The 21,263-nt window shown below is 41.9% G+C and overlaps 1 protein-coding gene across 5 annotated transcripts in view; it reads left to right on the top strand.

Moving 5' to 3' along the window:
* kaznb (kazrin, periplakin interacting protein b) overlaps positions 1-21,263 on the top strand; it is a 137,706-nt gene that overhangs the window by 37,150 nt on the left and 79,293 nt on the right. For all 5 annotated transcript variants that reach the window (XR_005207529.1, XM_037774640.1, XM_037774658.1 and 2 more), the window contains exon 4: positions 17,312-17,519. Coding sequence is in view for 4 of the 5 variants with exons in the window: in XM_037774640.1 (XP_037630568.1) it covers positions 17,312-17,519 (208 nt within the window). In the remaining variant the exon portion in view is untranslated. The remainder of the gene's footprint in view (positions 1-17,311; positions 17,520-21,263) is intronic.

Below are 21,263 nucleotides of genomic sequence, written 5' to 3'. Positions count from 1 at the left end.
GTACTGTAGAATGAATGTATTGAATTGCTTTATTTACACCGATTACATAGCTGGTCAAGGTAAACCATTTCACTGGGTTTAAATGACATTTTTAATATAAAAATACAAGAAAACAAGTTTTGTGATTTTGTTATGACCTAGAAAATTAATTAACTTGGTGAAAAAAATCCTCTCACTGTGACAAGTTCACCGATCTCATGTATATCATTGATCAGAACACTCACCAGCATGTGTACTTAATGTTAAGGCCGAATTATTTAATATTTGCGTCAAAATGTCACGCTCCAAACTTCTTCAGGTGTCTGCGGTGTCTAAAGACGACTACAGCATGGCTTTTGTGCACCTTTACAAAATATATATTTTTTTAAATAGTCTAGTAAATTTTTGGTAATGAGTGAGGCAGATCGCTAACAACCAAAAACAGCAAATTCTCCCAAAAAATTGATTTGATTTGTGTTAGAAACTATTTTCTCCTTGATGACAGAATTTTAATTTATTTCAAGAAAATAAGACTGTGTGATGTAATAACAGACTAAATGACTGATAAGGTGCAGATGTTTTACATTGTTGAGTTAAAGTGGGTAATATTCTTCTCTCCAGTATTTGACAAATAAGCTGCAGTATTATCTTATTTTATATTCTTGTTGTAGCCTAGCTAGTGTTATTACTCAATCATAGTAAACGTAAGAGGGAGTGTACATAATTAAGTTTCTAGAGGTACACTATGAATTCAGTGCTACAACGGTCAGCAGGCAAAGCCTACACATCGTAGTATCTGATTCGCTGTGCTTCGACAGTAACAGCTTAAAGTATAAATGCAGACTTTAATGCTTAAATCTGAGGGGATTCTCCTGCGGCCTCTCACATGTAGTTCATTTGAATTTGTTTATTTTGTGCTCTGGATGCATGATACTGTATATATATCATGCTTCACTTACCGGAATCCACAGGGTCCCCACTCAATTTACCATATTGCTCATATATTAACCCTCCTCTGCTTCATCTCATCACTTATGGGACATGCTAAATGCATAAAGAGGCCACAAATATTAAAACGGAAAGCTTTACCGAGGAAGCATGGCGAAGTGTAAACGCAGGAAAATAGGATCAGAAATGTCAAACACAAATGCTCATAATGGAAAAACCTAATTTCAGTATGTTTCTATAAGCCTATTATTAAAAATGGAGGCAGCCGGTGTGATTGTGCTGTGTTCATCTTCTTGTGTAATGAATCATGTTCTTAATGTGCTATTCTGTTCCTCCCCAGCCTTGTTAGTATTCATGATTACGGTTGCTCTCCTCAACTCCTACTCTGAATCCTCTTACGCTCTCCTACGGTTTGTCATGTATGAATGTGTTAGTGTGTGACGCCGGCTGGCTGCAGCGCTTTGCTCTGCCTGGATGCTCCACTTATTGCAGTTAGACTGCTTCAGTGGGAACACGTTTCTATCAGCATGCATAATCATGCATCACTGTTGCCAGATTACTTTATCTTAACATATTTTTTTTTACATTTCCCTGGAGAGCAATTCTGCTCTGTCATGAATCCTTGTGATTTTTTTGGTGAGCAGATGGTATTTTAATGAACTCCACAGAAGATATTTTAATGCGATACTTGTCCTTTTGCTACCCTGACATAAACTGCCAGGCAGGTGCTTTTGAAAAGAGCTATAATTGTTATTCTTTGGAGAAAAGGTGAAACTCAACATTTCTATTATGCATTGTAAATCACCAAGGAGTCTAGTTTGAGGTCTCACTTCATTTTATCATTTAAAGATGAATGTAAATGAGACAAACGACATGAGGATCTATGCATGTTGAACTCCCTGGATGCTTCTCAATGTACTGTGTGAGTCACCAGAAGTTTAACATTTTCTATTCTTGGATTCAGTCATTTTTCAGTCCGGACATTTACATTTTTATTACAATATTTCTTTTCATGTTTCCAAACCCTTCCCAGGGTCTTGCAAAATGAGGCTCAGCAGGTTTCCAGTTTGTTAGGCAGAGACTAGTTCTACTCGTTTACCATGCGAGATGGCACCTAGTTTGATTTGGAGCAGAGCTGTTTTGAACATGCACCTCCAGTGGAATAATTTGAGAGCTGCTGCTCTAAATGGCTGAAAATCCTCCAACCCACTGCCTCTTTTAGTTCTCTAGTCTTTTAGTAGTTTCTTTTAGTTTTAGATATAACTGTGTCAAACATTCAAATCCTGCAATGACAATAGTGAAGTCAGTGATGTGAATAGACTTTACAAGTGAATACCCAGTTTATAGCATGGAGGCTTTATATACGAGAGTTTAATGTATTTAAGATTTTAGCTTGTGACTTTGGAAGTTGAGGGGTCATAGTAGGGCTGCAAGTAGTGATTATTTTCATTATATATTAATTCATTAATTATTTAATCAATTAATCATTACCTCCTTCAAGGCCAAAGAGGTTATGTTTTCCCCGGCGTTGGTTTGATTGTTTATTTGTTTGTTTGTTTGTCTGTTAGCAGGATTACTCCAAAGGTTTGTGATGGATTTGAATGACATTTTTCAGAGGGGTGTAGTGTAGCACAATGCACAATCTATCACATTTTGGTGGCGATCCGGATCATGAACCGGATGCAGCAATATTTTTGAGAATTCCGATCAGCCTGAGCATTAAAAGACCACAGGGTATAACACATGCACAGTGTGACTGATGACGCATTGATGACGCATGACCACGCCTTCTTCTTCGAACAGAGGGATACGTGTGTGGATGTGTGTGCGGGAGCTGCTGGCCGTCTGCAGTGAGAAAGAAAAAAGCGGTAGATGACGGGATGAGAGACAACATAGTGTAACGTTATACAGACATAACAAGGCTGCTGAATGAGAGAGGCATCCGCCGACACGTTACACGGAAACAGTGTGTTAATAATAAGCCAACCACCTCACATAACCGCCAGCTGTGAGCTGTGATCTGTTTTTAAAGTAGAGCATCTTGACGGAGGTATGCGCTCTCCGAGTGCCATTCTAGTTTTGTCTATAAAATGGCAGAACATAGTGAAAAATGTGACTTCTTCAAATGTTTTGTTTTGTCCGACCAGCAGTCCAAAACCCAGAAATATTCAGTTCACTATCATGTGCGTCAAAGAAAAGCATCAAATCCTCACATCTGAGAACCAGCATGCTTGGCATTATTGTTTAAAATCGGACTCAAATGATTATCAACTATTAAAATAGTTGCAGATTAATTTTTTGACGATTGATTCATTGTGGCAGCTCTAGATCATAGCATAGTTTCAACCCTGTCCCCATAACCTGCTAAACATCAGCATGTTAACATTGTCATTGTGAGCATGTTAGTATGCTTGACGTTAGCGTTTAGCTCAAAGCACCTCAGTGTGTCTCAGTACAGCCTCAGTACAGCCTCACAGAGCTGCCAGCGTGGCTGCAGTCTTGCTATCAACATAATGAGGAGACACTTTCTGTGCAATCCAATACCCATACTACCACACTATTTAGTATGCCAAAAAAGTATGTGGTATGTCCCAATACATAGTATGTCAAATGCAGTATGCCAAAAATACCAGCATGCTTTTCTGGCTGTTCTGACCCGCAATCCTCTGTGCAACAGATTTATGAGCAAGAGGGTCAAAGGTCAAGGCGCAATGTTATGACGAAGTAGTATGTCCCAATTTTATACATACTGCATGCAACAGTACATACTTTGTAATGGTAGTTGCAGTATGTACTAAAAGTAAAAAGAAAAAGTATGCAATTTGGAAAGTAGCCTCTGTAACCTCCCTGCAGTCTGTGCGCTACAAGAAAATAACACTGGTGCTGGAAAAAACATAATCCAGGCAGCAATTACATTACATTTCTTTCAAAACGTTTATTGCAAAACAATGTAGTAGTACAATATAGTTAGGGAAGTATAGGAGAAATATAGGTAGACATTGTAGTGGAGCAGAAAATGGATCTTTATGGAGATAATGGGGAACAAAAACCTCAACAACAACAACAACTCAACAACTCTATGAATATTATGCAGATTTTGGGACATTTTACAGTATAATATACTTTAATATATGTTCCATCACATTGTTTGGATTATAAGTGACATTAGATTGAGAGTTTATACATTTTAGCAGGGTACGGGGTGGAGAACATTTTGTATATTTATCCAAAGTTATGCAATGGAAAACAGAGAATGTACCAGCTATGCGGCTGTGTATTTAAGCGTAAGAGCACTTCACTGTACTCTGCAGCCTCTCTGCCTCATCTGTGGTTTATGTTTAGGCATGGCATTTCTCTTTAGGGAGTAGCAGGCAGGATGGCCATTACATTTTCAAAGGCTTGTGTAATGAAAGGTGGTTTTTAGGTCTTGAAGAATTGCAGTCCAACGCGATTGTTATTCTCGGTAAACAAACTGCCTTTTATTGTGGATCAACAAATGCTCTCTTTTTCTGTCCTCATTCCTTCCTGCTTTACTCCATCTGACTCCATTTTCTTCTCCTCTCCCTGGCAGAATCACACATACAAACAGCAAGACGGCATACATATTTACCCAAATGGGTGCACAGACAAAGCACTCAAAGCGTTATTAGATGCACAAACACCAAGTACAATAAACACACGGAGAGATGTCTGCAAGGAAACTGCTCTGGAGCATATTCATCTATTCAGCATGACTGTAAAATGACACTATGGTAATTAGTTTGCCCACATGCAAATTATTTGGAAACCGAAAGAAACATTTCATTGTTTTGCTTTCCATGGATCTTAGTATTAATGCCCTGTTATAATCCCCTACAAGAGCTCAACTCCCTGAGCCAGACAAGTTTTGGATTCAGACAAACTTAATTTAGCATGCAGATTAATGCAATTCCCATCTCCTGCAGGAGCCCGCTTATTAAACACATTTAAACCACATACATTTACAATTAGAATAAGTTGGAGCCATTAAATAAAAGACATAATACAAAAGTATCTCATCAGCACAGTTTGTCTTATCCAAACATATTTGCATAAGTACTTTGCCCTTTTGCACTAAAGCATATGTAAAGTAGTCGCACCCTCTAAGTGTAGTCTAAAACAGGTTTTCAGGCAGGAAAACGAGCCTCCTTTTCCTTCAATTATATTCATGGATGAGTCAGCCATATTGCTCTAATTAAAATAATCAAAGTCCTGCTGTCAGGTTGGCACTTCTTCTGCACTGTTGTGGCTTGCGTTTAATTGCTTTTGCATTTTAATGTTTGAGCTATCTCTGCTTGTGCATATGTATGCGAGTACAGGTGTGTGTGTGTGTTTCTGTGTGTGTGTGTGTGTGTGGTGCATATATGTGCATGAAGGGCCCTCCATGCAGAACAGTATGCTAAGGCTGGAATACTGAGAGAGTTTGCACCGGTCTGGTCTTCAGTGTTCCTCGTACTGACTCCTACTGCACGCTTGAATGTCTTTCAATTTAGTCCTTCTGATAACTCGGCTCTCTCTCTCTCGCAGAGATAAATGTTGAAATATAATAAATGACTTCGCAACTTCACATGTTTTGGCTCCAGCCTCGTCTCTCTCTCTCTCACTCTCTCTCACACTGTGCCCTTCCTTTTCTCTGCCTTATTTATCTTTCTCTCCGCTTCCCTTGTTGCTCATTTCTCAACATGTTCCAACAAGTTTCATATCTTGTAGTATTAGCTTTAACAAATAAAAGGAAGTAATTTCCAGTTTAAGGACTTGTAGTTCTGAGGAACAATTTTGAATTCTCTCGGTGCAACAGGACTGTTATTGTATCTTTAACAATGAAACGAGAATTTTGCTCAATTATGTCATTACTTTTTTAAACATTTTGATTCTTTTGTGTCATCTTGTGCAAAAATGTAGCACTTAAAGACATTACTAAGACAGTAATTGGACGGGCGTACTATTTTCCTGCTTGCAATATGCATTTTTGATAAGAAGGATGTCACTTGGACGAGAAGAAATTGGAAAAAGTGTGCAGTGTTTTGGCGTGCATACAAAGTAGCTGCATGAAGACAGCGATAAAGCGGTGATGGAGTGATTATTGTCTCTAGTGTTAATATTCATTGGAACTGTCCTCCAGAGTGGGAACACATGATAGTAAGATGAGTCTCTCAATCAATAGGCTCTGCAGACGTGCCTTTACACACACCGACAAGGGGATAAGCTCCTTATCAATATACATTGTACCGAAACAGCTCTCCGTCAGATATGGATTAATCTGTCCTCAGTACTGCACAGCTTTTCCCCCCCCTAAACCTGTCTGTCAGTTTTTTGCCTGCAGTGCTACATTAAACCTGGGAGTGGTCTTCTTTGGTGCAGAAAATCCCCGTTTGGTCTCTGCTAAAATGTTTTCACTGTAGACTGCAGTGGAGATGGACTGTGTGGCATCTGTTACTGTAAGCTGCTTTGGTCACTTAAAGCCATAGTTTGACATTTGGTAAATACGCTTTTGATCGATACCACTCTCATGTCTTTGCGGTTCATGAACAAACAAGATATATTGTGTTTATTTGTGAGCTTTAGAGTTGCTGTATTTTATTACTTTTGTACAGAGTCAGGCCAGCTGTTTCCCCATGTGTCCAGTCTTTGTGCTAAGCCGGAGCTAGGTTTTGAAGCTTTGAATTCGGCATTTTGGCCGTCGCCATCTTACTTTTTGTTTCTCGCCGTCTTGGTTTTTGCAACCAGCAGTGACACGAAAGGGTGGAGCTACAATAAGTACAACCGAACACTGAATAAGACATAAGACACATAAGACCAAAAATTTTATAATTAACTTTCATGAACTGAAACCATACTGTGAAAGGGTTAACGTTGGAAGATGAAAACATGGACAACTCCCAGACTGGGCAATGCCATAGTAGCGACCTGTCAATCAGAAGGTAGCCCCGCCCTAAAGCATCCCCTGCTTTATGGTCTATTTGACTCTAAATGGGACCGTTATTTACTAAATGAACATCATGCTGTATTGAAGAAGACTTGAAACTAGAGATTGAGACCACAAACTCATGCTACAATGTTTACTTAGGTAATATATCAAGTGAGAAGTAGGTGTCATTTTCTCATAGACTTCTATACAATCAGACTTCTTTTGGCAACAAGAGGAGTCGCCCCCTGCTGGCTATTAGAGAGAATACAAGTTTAAGTCACTTCCACATTGGCTTCACTTTTCAGAACAAGAAGTTGCCGCCTGTATTTACCAGGTAGACATCAGAGTGTTATCGGTCTTCTCATTTAATTCCCAGCAAGAAAGAAAATACGCTCATCTCCCAAAATTTTCTTCCATTAGTTGGAGATTAATTCTTCAACCTTGAAAACAAGCGTCTCCCGAACTCTCTGTTATTCACAGAATAAGTCCGACAGTAGTCCTGCCCCTTCATCTCTTTATCCAAGGCTTGCCCAGTTGTCTCGGGAGGTGTACTCTAACCTGCTCTCAGCAGCCTGCCATGATTAGCCAATAAATAACTAAACGTATATCATAAATCAACAGGGAGAGCTCTGTCAGGGTGATTTCCACTGCAGTTGCCCTCTGAAAATCACTCCACTGCTCTGAGAAAAGACAGAGAGAGAGATGGATGGAGGAGGCTTTGGCAGTGAATGAGGTTCTCTGTGTTGTAGAAAATGTTTTACCTTGAGAGATCTCCTCTCGTAGCATCACCCAGAGACAGCTCCTTTTGCTCTATTGAACAGTTGGTCAATAGTTATAACCTGTAGGTTTTTTCTTTCTTTCTCGGATCAGGACTTTGATAAAGCTGCCACTAGCTACTCCAACGATTCCGTGTTACTTGGATTCATTCAAATGACACTTTAATTATGTAGATGATTATAACACTCTCAGCTATCTTTCCCATCTCCCTCTGCGAGCTATAGGCGCATCTCTCCTTCTCTCAACATCGCCGTGTAATTGTGCCTCCTGCAAGAAGAAAGCGGAGAGTGATGACAGGGGTGAGGAACTCAATTAGACAGCAGCAAAGTAGCTGAGTGTTTCACGCAACGTGTAAAACATGCACCTTTTGTATCGACGCCGGCTCCGTTTGTGATCTCACCGCGATCTGAACGTCATCGGAGACGACTGCAACACTCAGCTCTGCATGTCTGCATGTTGAAGACAAAAGTGTGACTGAGGCAGAATTGAGCAGACATAATGGGCTGAGGCCTGGCAATGCATTATGAGGGACCACTGGGAGAAGAGGCAATGACAGAAAGCAGCCAGCAGGGAGCAGAAGTGAGATCGAGGGGAAAATGCGGCAAGAAGCAAAATGGATCTCAGTGGAGAGAAGGCATGTGAAACAGTGGAGGAATGCTATTTTCTGCAGTTTTATTCTCCATCATCAGACGTATATTTCCCAACCCTTGGGTCTTGAAGTCCATCACAGCCGAACCCTCCTCCCTTCCTCCTCTCTCTCTTCAATTCCCTCAGAGTCCTGCAGACAAGCCTTAATCTTGATCCTCATCAAGGCCTCTGGCACCGCGTTTCATCCCGAACCCTGTCGACCGTTATCTCTAAGTGGAGGAGCTGTCAAGCTGTTTATTATTACCAGACTATCAGAGATGGGAGAAGGACATGGCTGCAAGGCGTTGGAGTGGAACTTGGGGAGGACTTTGGACGACAGACATGCTGAGTTTGACAACAGATAATAGGTGCTTCTCTCCAGGTCTTATCTCGGCTTCCATAGGCCAGCGTAAAGGGAAGAAAGTTTAGCCCTCTGCCTGCAGAGTTCAAGTCACAGAGGAGGAGTGGAGCCGCTGCTTTCTACTATTCAACAACCAGTTGACAGCTGACCTGCTGCTGACGGTTTGAGTGAGCATTCAGTGAGTGAAGACCACAGTGCACACATGTATAGCGAGGTCGGAAGCTGACTGAACTGTAGACGGGTACGTTTGACAGCTCGGCTTAAAGGGATGAAGGATGAAAAGTACTCCTTATGATCAAGTGTCTTCTTTCAGATGCTATGACTTAATGAAAGTCAGTTTCTTTGACTGTCAAATTTTAGGGAAGCCTTCAAATGCAACTGAGCAAGAATAAATTAAATATAAAGACCAAAGATATTCGGATTATAAGTGATACTTTGCACCCTGAGCTTTTACCTTCAGGGAGGCGTTATAGACGAGAGATACCAAAAATGTGTACAGCAAATCGTTCCAGCCAAATGCATATAGAAACCTGAATACTGCAGTGTCAATAAAGTTGTTATCGTGAACTCAGTTTCGCATTAACACAACTAGCTTCTTGCCACCTGGCATATATAAGACCATTATTCACTCTCCTTTTAGCTCTGTTTTGGTCTTTTCAAACTCCTGAGGGAAATATCTGGCTTTTTAGCTGCTGAGAGTGAACCAAAACAGCAAAATAGTGAGTTAACAGACGTTCAGTAGAGCTGAGGGGACACATCACACACAATCATGTAATCCATTCTGAATACTAATTATAGCTGCTATGTGGTGAAACTGTAGACTGTATAAGAATAGTCACCGTGACGTCACCCATTGGTTTGTGGACTGCAGTTTTGAAGCCCTGCGTTTGGCATTTTGGCCGTTGCCATCTTGTTTTTTTGCAACCAGAAGTGGCACGAGAGGGTGGAGCTACAGTAAGTACAACCGAACTCTGAATAAGACATTTTTAGGTGACCAAAAATGTTACAATTAACCTTCCTGAACTGAAAACACACTGTGAAAGGATTAAAGTTGTAAGATGAAAACATGGACAACTCCCAGACCGGACAACACCGTGGTAGTGACCTGTCAATCACAAGTTAGCCCCGCCCTTTAAGCATCCCCTGCTTTATGGTCTATTTGACTCTAAATGGGACCATAATTTACTAAATGAACATCATGCTGTATTGAAGAAAACTTGAAACTAGCGATTGAGACCATAAACTCATGTTTATAATGTTTACTGAGGTAATAAATCAAGTGAGAAGTAGGGTCATTTTCTCATAGACTTCTATACAATCAGACTTCTTTTTGCAACCAGAGGAGTCGCCCCCTGCTGGCTGTTAGAAAGAATGCAAGTTTAAGGCACTTCAGCACTGGATTCACTTCTCAGACCCGGAGGTTGTCCACTGGGTGAAACCCAAGAACGTCCACATCGTCAAATTTTCCGCATTATGGCCATAATAAAACTCATAACTAGCTAACTAACTAGAAAACTAGAGGAGCAAGAGAGTTAGAAAGAGATATAAAGTGACAGAGAGAGAGAGAGAGAAAGCCAACACACAGACAAAGAGTCAGAGTTGAGTTTCCGCTCCCTGCCATTCACTGTTTACTTCATCAATGCCCCTCTGTCCCTGTGTGTCACCACTCGGGGCAAAAGGCTTTCTCCCCCCGTCACTTAAACAGACATAAATACCCATTTTTTTCGCTCCAACTGTGACATTTGCATTTGATAAATCTGCATTCTGTGTGAACGCTCAAAGCAGGGGACTGTAAACGACAGAAACTCAGCTTTCTATAGTTTACTTTGTGTCAAGTAATGCATGCTTGATGAGCTTTTTATGTTACATCAGCATGCATATTTTCTTTAGTAAACAAAAGAATCAACCACTATGTTTTCACAAACATGTCAGTGATGCCTTTTTGCTGTAGGAAAGCGGTGACACGTTCAATCCGACTAACAGAGGCCAATTGTGTCTCAAGTGTCTTGTTTGTCAAGAATGTTGGCAAAAGAAAGCAAGAGGTAGTGGCACAGAAAACACTTGTTTTAATTTATAACTTTCATAAGGACATTCTCACTCAAACTCTTCCTCTCATCTTTTTGATGTGGCACGTTCTTACTCTGTTTTACTCACACAAACACACACTTCACTGCTGGTGAACGGACAAAAGTAAGATCGAAACGCGGTGCCAATTAAACCTGCCTACAAGTAAAGATTCAAAACTCGTGTACTCTTTGATGTTGGCAGGCAGTGTGCTGTGTACACAGACTGCTTTTTACTTCCAGAATAAAATGTCCTAAAACCTGCTGTTTTGTTTCAGTCCCCAGCAGACTGAACGTTTTGACATGTAGAGATTTAGAAATTCAGAACTGCTGCCTGTGAAGGGTTGGATTCAGAGCAGCTCTACTGTACATGGAGGCTTTCTAAAGTCTCTATCTGGAATATATAAACAGACATAATGTTAGCTGTGTGCTGCAATAAAAAGCCCTCCAGAGATGCTTCTCGTCTGCTGAAGAAGCCTCATTTTCTAAAGGAGGATTTTTTTCAGTGCCAGTCAAGCAAAGAGGTCTGTTATTACTCGACCATGGAATGAACCCCAAATATTTCAATTTCAGATCTGCCCTAATCCTAAACGAGGAAATCAAATTAAAAGTATTTATTGTGCAAGAGCAATCACTGATCTTATTGCTACTGTTTGCGAACACATCAGCCATCTTTTATAATAGTACATTTAGTAATAGCAAATTGGGTTGCCCCTGAGTGGCCCAAAAAAATCTGATGGTTTGAAATACGTAGTGGTATTATCTCACCTTATGTTATAATTTATACCCTAATGAACCTTACTGTTCATGGTAAGGATTCACTTTAAGCCCTCCATTTAGCATTTAATTAATGGTTTATAACACACCATAATATGATTTTAAGCAAATATAATGGCATTTGAAGTGTTTATTAATGTACAGTATTTGTCAACAATTATTATTTATCCTATGAAGACATTTTATCTTTTTACAACTATGTTTTTACTATATTGTCATTCATTATCTGTTAATACACCAGCCTCCACTTATAGGTGACCACAGAAGGGGTCATAGTTAGGTATAGGTACATAAATCAACACTTGTATTTACTTACAATGACATTATAGTGTGTTATAAACCGTCTATTAAAGGTCCAATGTGTAACATTTCAGGGAATCTATTAGCAGAAATAGAATATAATATTCATAACTATGTTATCATTATTTCATAATCACCTGGAACTAAGAATTGTTGTGTTTTCGTTCGCTTAGAATGAGCCCTTCATATCTACATAGGGAGCGGGTCCTCTTCATGGAGTCCGCCATGTTTCTACCATAGTAAACCAAACACTGGTTCTAACGAGAGCCTTTCTCGTTTTTACATTCTTGGAAACGGAGGAGTGAGTGGAGGGGTACTCGGTTGCAATCTGCAACCACACCACTAGATGCCGCCAAATACTACACACCGTACCTTTACATTTTTATATACTGCCTTGGTCTGATGTGATACCGTGGAGTCCGGATGAAGTGGACATGCAGATGGCAAATGCAAAGGCACAATTTCCTGGTTTCCTTTCTTTTATCTTGGGGTAAATCTTAGAGCACGGTCGTGACATTGTGGCATCAGTAGCATGTGGCTAAGCTAGTTGTTCTGTCCTGTAACTCATGCGTCTCAGCTTCAGTCCCGAGGGACAGCCACACAACTTGAGATGTAACTGTGCATTTCAACCCTGCAGTATATACTCTCCCATGGGAGTTTCCCTTCAGTCCACCTGCTAACACCAGCCACATGTCTTGATTTCAGCAATTCACACTCTTTAAAAAAAAAAAAAAAGTCACTGTGCGCCACCTGCCAGCAATATTGTATGTGGGACGAGTTGTTGACCAACACATTGCTGAGGTCTGAGAGTCAAGTGTTCCCTGTGATGGAACTTCCTGCTCTCACAACATCACCCAGATGAAAGTTATTCTCTGAAACATGGTTTCTGATTTTTCTAGTTTTCAATTTTATGCCAGCTCCTCCTATTCACACATAAATCTATCTCATATCCACACACCCTGCAGCCACTTTAACTTTCTTTTTCTCATAGCATTTGCTGGACATTATTAAGTCTAGTAGAGTGAAGTGGATATTTTCCCCAGGCCCCTGATAAGACCCGTATAAATAGTTGAGCAGGGCATTATATCACTTTGCTATTGGGAAAAAATGGAAAGCAGTCCAGTGCGCGGAGGATTAGTCGATATTCAATTAACCCAGGCAGACAGTCATCGTGACTGTTTATCAATACCTCTTTTTAACGGCACACCCTCGGCACACTTAATTAAACTTCCCATTAATAGCATCAAATAAGTGAGCAAACTAACAACACAAACACTCTGCCAAGTTTGGAAAAGTGAATCAAATCCATAGAAGCACTGGTGGGAGAACTGGTTGTTTAAGGGAGTCAACCGAGTTCCTGCACTGGTCTAAGGCCTCTGCCATGGGCCGTGCATGCTTTCAGTCCAGTTGTGGAGACAGAGGAGGACTTTGTGTGTTTTGGACGCGCCACAATTATTCATCCTCAAAGTATTCATCTGGTTATTGATGTATATCTGGGACATGTCCCGACCCTTGACCTCAAAATCATTCATTTCCTCGCATTCCACAGTTGAGAGTATAAAAGCCCTCACATAGCTCAAAGCAGACTGTGGTTGATGTTTCATAATGAAGGAAGATTTAGCTGTCACGTTGTTTAACAAAACCAGTTGCGTTGGAATAAGGGGGGACCTTTCTGTGTAAAGACAGACGTGGAGACGACCCTCCTTCCTGCCCTCTGCTACAGATCGTGCCACATTTGTCCTTTTGCTAATCAGCTATGAATCGGGGCCATTGCACTAATCGGGGACAGCGATGTGACTGTCTAGACGCTGATAATGATCTGCTAACATGTGATGTGATCAAACATGCCAGCTCTGGTGTAAGTCTTCTAGTAGTTGTAATAATTTTCCTGTTCGTGCATCATTGGTTTATGAGCTGAACAGCAGAGATGTTGATAGACGTTACAGAGAGATTATCTGATAGAGAGGCTGGAGACAGAATGAGGACAGATGGAGAAACAAACTGACTGAAATATCTGGACTACTATTGGATGGATTGACATGAAATTTTGTCATTCATGGACTCCAGAGGATGAATCCTACACACTTTGGTGATCCCCTGACCTTCCGTGTAGCGCCACCAACGGGTCAAAATTTTAATTTGTCCAATACTTTGGTTTATGAACCGCAAAACTAATGACATTACCATCAACTTCAGCTGTACTTTGAGTGTTGTGCCAATTGTTAGCATACTAATACGCTGAAATATGATGATCACAATGAAACCATAGACTGCATATAAGAAGTGGACGTAGTCACCGTGACGTCACCCATTGGTTTGTGGACTGCTGTTTTGAAGCCTTGAGTTTGTCATTTTGACCATCGCCATCTTGTTTTCTGGCCGTCGCCATCTTGTTTTTTTTGCTACCAGAAGTGACACGAGAGGGTGGAGCTAAGAACAACTGAACTCTGAATAAGACGTTTTTAGGTGACCAAAATGTTACCATTAACTTTCATGAACTGAAAATACACTGTGAAAGGATTAACGTTGTAAGATGAAAACACAACTCCCAGACCGGTCAACGCCGTGTTAGCGACCTGTTAATCACAAGGTAGCCACGCCCTAAAGCATACCCTGCTTTATGGTCTATTTGACTCTAAATGGGACCATAATTTACTAAATGAACATCATGCTGTATTGAAGAAGACTTGAAACTAATGATTGAGACCATAAACTCATGTTTACAATGTTTACTGAGGTAATCAATCAAGTGAGAAGTAGGCTCATTTTCTCGTAGACTTCTATACAATCAGACTTCTTTTTGCAACCAGAGGAGTCGCCCCCTACTGGCTGTTAGAAAATAATGCACTTTCATTGACTTCACTTCTCAGACCCGGAGGAAGCCCAGTGTGATAAACATGGTAAACCTTATACCTGCTAAACATCAAGATGCATTAGCATTGTGATTGTTCACATGCTGTCAACTTTTTTTGAATAATCATTTTGTCTAAAAATGGTAAAAAAAAATACCTTCACAATTACCCAGACAACAAGGTGAAGTCTTCACATTGTTGATGAACTGTCCAAAACCCAAAGATATTTTATTTACAATGATATAAACCTGTTGGATTAGTCTGTTGACAGACTATTTAATTGACTGACAAATTATTTCAGCGCTACTTTTATCCCAGTGTACTGTTTGTAATTTTAGGAAATACAATGACGTAGTGCATACCTGGGCATACTGTTATATAGAGCTGCAACGATTAATCGATTAGTTGTCAATTATTGAATTAATCCCCAACTATTTTGATAATTGATTAATCGGTTTGAGTCATTTTTTTTAAGAAAAAAAAATCTCAAAAGTCATTCTAGCTTGTTAAATGTGAATATTTTCTGTTTTCTTTACTCCTCTATGACAGTAAACTGAATATCTTTTGGAAAAAACAAGACATTTGAGGACGTCATGTTGGGCTTTGGGAAAGACTGATCGTCATTTTTACCATTTTCTGACATTTTATAGACCCAACAACTAATCGATTAATCGAAGAAAATAATTGACAGATTAATCAACATTGAAAATAATCTTTAGTTGCCGCCCTACTGTTATTACACTAAAAGTTCAGTTCAGGTGTAATGAGGGAGCCAAATGTTGCCGCACAAACTCCTTTCTTATACTCTTAACTTGTCTGATTGATACATATTGGTCTTGTTTTAACCATGCAGCCACGATAATACTTTTATCTGAACATTTTTTGGGGGAATCAATTCCCTTTCTCGTGGACAGACTATGTTATTGTATATCCCTCTAGCAAAGACATTGCGATATAGTAAATATACTGGAAATTCAATAGGGAAATCATTCATAGATAATGTCTCACTGCAAACACTTCTATATCGCACAACCCCAATAAAATACGTACTGTAGAGAGTACAGAAGCTGATAAGTCGAGGCAGGCCGGTTGTAATGTTCTCCAAGAGGCCACACTAACGGGCCCCTGTCTGATCGTCATAGACATGATCTGATCTGTGCGGACTTCATCATAAAGCAGTGAACAAACCAGCAGTGAACAACCAACAAGTTGTGTGTCTCATTCTGTCGTTAGTCTCGCACGCTTGCGGTCCCATCTCTGTTTGTCTCTCTCTCTCTCTGCCATTGTGTGAATACCAAAGAGCATTGAGCCGTTATCGCCTGAGCCTCGGATGACAGCATCTGAGTGATGTATCACTCATCTGCCTCAGTCTCTTGCCAGCGACAGGATGTGTTTTTCTTACTTGGGAAATGAAATGTCAAATGCAGATTCAAAGTTGTGATGGCTCAGCAATATCCGGGATTGTTTTAAGTTAAGATGAACAGCCTGCCCCGCCGTCTCTAACCTTTTGTGTGTGATGGAATTTTACAGCTGTACAGATAAGAATTGATGGCGGTGGTGTTTGTTTGCCGGGCCCACGGATAAGCTGAAATATAATCCTTCCGACTGTTTTTGATCAAAGAAGTAAAGCTCCACTATGTTCTCGCCGCGGCTCAATTGTAATTCTCCGGGCCTCTCCTCTTTGTGTTTGGCCCATTAGAGGGCTATGCCTCGGCCCTCTGCTAAGTTTGCTCTCAGAGTTGAAATGTTTTCCCCTTGGGCGCCTTGAGCCAGCTCCCTTCCCCGTCCACCGATGTGGGGGTGAGCTTTCCCAGGACAAAGGGATGAATATATAATGGAATGAAAAAAGAGGGGGTGGGAGAGACAAAAAGACAGCGGGTGTGTTAGTGAGAGGGAGGAAGGGGAGAGTGGGAGCAGCACTGAAAAGATATAGGGGGCTTGACAAGTGCTTGTCAAAGGGTTCAATACTGTTGCCAAAAGCTCTGAGTGCAGGGACACGGAGAGAGGAAGAAGTAAAGAGAAACAATCTGTACTTTTCTCCCTATTACAGACCCGATTGCTTACTCATTACAGACTCCATAGGGTGTGTGATACACAACACACTCTGTAGTTAGAGGAGTTGGAGAGCAGCTCAGTCCAACTGCGTCGCCCCCCTCTCCTCTGGTCCTCTAGCACATGGTACAATCCATTTAAAAGGCTGCATGTCATCTCAGTGTGTGCTGGGTCCTCTCTAAGAGCAGCTGCTCACAGCACATTCTCCTCCGCGGGAGCACTCACTTTCCCCTCCGCCCGCTGAGCTAAATCTCTTTTTCTCTTCTGTCTTTTTTCTCTCTCTCTCTGCTCTCTTTACGTCCTCGCTTTCTCCCGCGCTCACTCTCCTTCTCCTTTTGCCCTGCGCACACACACACACACACACACACACCACACATGCTCTCTCGGACTGCGTGGCCACACAGACGTTATTCTCCGTGCAGTAACAGGTAGACACATCATCTCTGTGCTGCTCTGCGGAGGGAGGACAGAAGAGGGACCGGCGTTTTGGCTTTTTCTCCTTTATATGTGCGAAGTAAACTGTAGGAGAGGAAGAACAGGTGGAGGAGGAGAAGAAGAAGAGGGGGATAAGAGGAGGAGGAGGAGGAAGCTTCACCCCCTCTAATGCTCCACTTGACATCATGCTGCTCTGTGTGGATTTGGTCCTCAGGGGAAAATCCTTAAAATGATGGAGGACAACAAACAGCTGGCACAGAGGATTGATGGGGCCATCCAGTCCGCCAGCCAGGAAGTGACCAACCTCCGCTCCGAGCTCTCCTCCACCAGCCGCAGACTGGCTGAGCTGGGAGCCAGCAGCCCCCCTGCTTTGGAGAACCACCACCAGTACAACCACCACGATGACAGCCTCCACTACCGGGGTGAGTGTCACAGCATGTGCTTGTATGTGAATGTGTGTGTGTGCAGTCACACTTAATCCCCTGTGTGTGTGTGTGTGTGTCTGTGTGTGTGAGTGTGAGAGAGTGAGAACATGAACATGTGTGAGTGTTGTGAAATCAACAGTGGGAAGTATTCGAGGAATGTGCAGCAGGGAGACTAATATCTCTCCTCCACTGACTTATTTTTCCCCCCAAAGTCCACACCACAGTGACAGTGGAAAATGCAGTAGATTGGAAAAGGAAAGAGAACAAGAGGCAGACAGAGTTTTGTTATTAGACGGGAGGGGCTGGGGTTAGAGAGCGTGGGCCAGAGCCGGTCCGGGTTTGGTTTCCCAGGCAGCAGCTGGGCTCCTCTGGGGCTGCGCTCCCTCCAGCTCTGGCTCCTTCTCCCGCTCTCTCTCCTCGAGTCTGGCAAGGAGTCTCGGGCTGAGCTTTAGGCCCAGGAACCGTATGCCAACATGTCTGACGGGGGCTGCCGACAGACACCATGGCACCGTCACTTAGCTGGGAAAGAGATGTGATGAATGAGGAATGAGCTTTAAACTGAAGTTTTCATGGGAATGTTGAAGTTTTGGCTTCGAAGCATTAAATGACATGCTATAAGTAATAACCTGAAGGCTATGAATAATAAACACTGTTTTATATTTAGTTGTTGCATGCCTAATGACGCTTGCTCTTGACTCTATAGCTATTTTATGTCTGCTCCAGCTTGTGTGAGACGATGGCCTGTGTCTAATTAAACCTTCTTATGCCAGATTCAGTTAAGCTACTTTTATATAGCCGACATCTTGGATTCATTAATGATGAGTTTTATTTTGTAATGAGTGGAACAACCGTGTATGGGGAAGTCCCCGTTACCCTGATGTATGAACTGAGCAGAGAATACTACTGATCACATTTATTGAGCAACTAATCAACCATGACAAAGTTACATCAGAATGTAGGTCGACATAGATTCAGCGTTTCATCGCCTGCATGTGCAGAAAGTTTGGCTTTGCTGAAATAGTGAAAGAGCTGCTGAAAAAGAACATTGCAGGTCTGCTTTGGCCTCGGGACGTCTGTGTTCTGCATTTGCCTCGGAGACGTCTAGAAGCCTGGGGGTTATTGAGATCATACCATACCAGGCAGCTTGCTGTCAGTGTCCATTATGGCTCCCTGTGTGTTGGGCATATGTAGTTCAGCAGCAGGTGATTGCTCACATCTGCTGCTGGCCCTAAAGGCTAGAGGCTGATTCGTGTGAAATGTGGTTTTAGAACGCCGTTGTACTTGTTTTTAGCTACGCGTAGGCATGTGAATCATGCGTGTCTTGCGTTCCCTCACAGTCTTGTGTGTTCACGTTCTAGGGAATTACTGCATTAAAGCGTCCTCAATGAAAGGGGAACTGATTTCACACATGATGATCAGCTGCAAAAATAACACTGATTTCATAGTGTTGTCATCTTCGAGATACATTTTGCTATCAAGTTGCATTATGGGAAATGTAAAACACACTCGTTTTGGAGTTTAATCCACACGTGCCTTTACTGCTTTAGATTTGGACATTCTTTTTTTAATTGCGTCTTGCAAGTCCCCCAACTTTGTGGAGGTGAAATACTAAATTGATTTAAGCACATGGACAGTGGGGGCAGTTAATCAGGATGTGATGTGAGGTCAGCAGCACACAGTGAACAAATCACAACAACAACGATGGGTGAAAGTTATTAGAGGGAAATAGAGATTGTCGCTGCTACTGCTTTTACTCTTATGCCCTCATCAACAATAAAGTAACCTCCCTGAGTGTTTAGTTATATTTATATTGTGCCAACTGGCAGTTCTCAAGGAAGATATTCAAGTATCAAGTATCAGGGCTGATTCATCTGCTGCCAGTTGGATATACTTTTTAATCCACCTGGTACACACAAAGAATGCAGGCAAGCCAGCTTGCATCACAGTCACTTGTCTACGCTTGTTGTTAAAAGCAAGAACATCACAATACTTTAACTAGCTTTTCTTGGCCTGTGAGACTGGTGAAGAAACCGCAGCATCCGTTCCCAGGGTGTCAAATACCGACACTTTGTCTTAACTGTTGGCATGTGAGACCGACGCACAAGGCACCTCTTAGCGCCGTTATGAGACGCACCGGGCTTACCATTAAATACAATGTAAACCCATCCGCGGCAACAGTAAACGCTCAGCGAAAGTGCGCCGGGAGTGACTGTGGTGGCGTAGTTCAAAGAGCAAAAAGAGACACACCGGGCGGGCGGGAGAGGAGGTGGATGGGTCCAACAAACACAAGGCTTTTATTCAGGAGACCGCTGTTTGTGTCCCATGCGTTAAGTTTCACTTTCACTTTACAATCAACGGTTCATTCATGTCCTGTGTTCACAACGTTCAGTTTCATTTTCACTTCACAAGCGTAGAAGTTTTTAAGCCCAACCATGTATTTTTTTTTCTAAACGGAACTATAGCGGTTTTGTCGCCTGAACCTAAAGTGACGCCGAGGGGCGTGACAAAGCGGCAGTATGTGACGAGTTGGGATGAGAATGTGATTTCTGAACTGGTACGTTAAGGCAGAGGAGATATGTCAGGTTCTCCACTCTCAATGGGCGTTCGGAGTGAAAACAGCCATGTTTTAAAAAATGCAATGTTTGTTTGTGGTCTGTTGTTTTAGGTATTAATGAGACATTAAAATATGATTCATGAAATCCAGTTTGAGTGACAGATAAATTGGTTTGAAGGCTTATCGGACGCCCAAAGTTATCATGTCTGCAATCATTGAATCTTTTGTTGTGAGGGTCGCAAGGTATAGAGCAGAAATATAACGTTCACATTACAAAGTAATCTTCCAGGAATTTGCGCTCGCATGTATTTGATTGGCCAATACATGCTGCATTGTGCTGCAGCTAAAGTTGAGCCAGGTTCAACGTATTTGCTGGACGACCCTGTGTCAACAGAGCGGCCTCATTCAAATGAAGGGGAGCGTTTTTTCCCCCACAGGGCTGAAGTTGGTGTGTTTAGTCTTTAGGGTTGGAACAACTCAGCTGCAGTGAATTATCTGTTGTGTCCGTCCGGCCTGCTCTCTGCTTCGTTCCAGCAGTGTTAACAGGCGGCCTGACATTCCCACATTCCTGAATGTCAGTGATGTCATACTTCCTGTTCCCAGAGGCCGGGCCAGCAGTCAGGTGACTGATCAAACCAAACACACATCCACACAGTCCTCCACCAGCCTCTTTTCCTTCACAGCAGAGCCCTCCTCACCTCGCCTGCTTAAAGAGGGATGAGCCCGAGAACCGCTTAGCTTAAGGATGTTTTTTTAAGATTTTAAATTTAAGATGATTCGTCTGAGAGATCTCTCGGGTTAGGCAGTTTGGTGTGTGATGAGCCAGCGTCAGCGTCCAGTGGCTTAGGGAGATTAAATGTTCTTTAGGTGTGCATCCCTCTCAAGGCCAGGCTGTTTTTTAGTCCGTTTGTTGCCTCTGCCCGGTGAAGGATCAAAGCAGCCGCACAGACACAGTTTTTTAATATGCATGCACTGACTTGCTGTAAATATATTATATTGTGCCAAAATGTCAGGATTTTTGCAGTTTCCCTGTGGAGCTTCAATAACATCTGTGACAGATGTCCAATAAGGCTATAAACATAGCACTTCAGCCTGCTGTTCCCGTTGGCCTTGGAGTCTGTCCTTCTTATACCGAACTAATCGTGAGCGATAAGAGATTAAATCACCCGGAACTTTCCGTCTCTATA

This window comes from Sebastes umbrosus, chromosome 1 (assembly GCF_015220745.1).
Source record: "Sebastes umbrosus isolate fSebUmb1 chromosome 1, fSebUmb1.pri, whole genome shotgun sequence".
Lineage (NCBI taxonomy): Eukaryota > Metazoa > Chordata > Actinopteri > Perciformes > Sebastidae > Sebastes > Sebastes umbrosus.
Note: the sequence above shows the minus strand (reverse complement) of the source record. Positions and strands in the feature narration are given on the sequence as shown.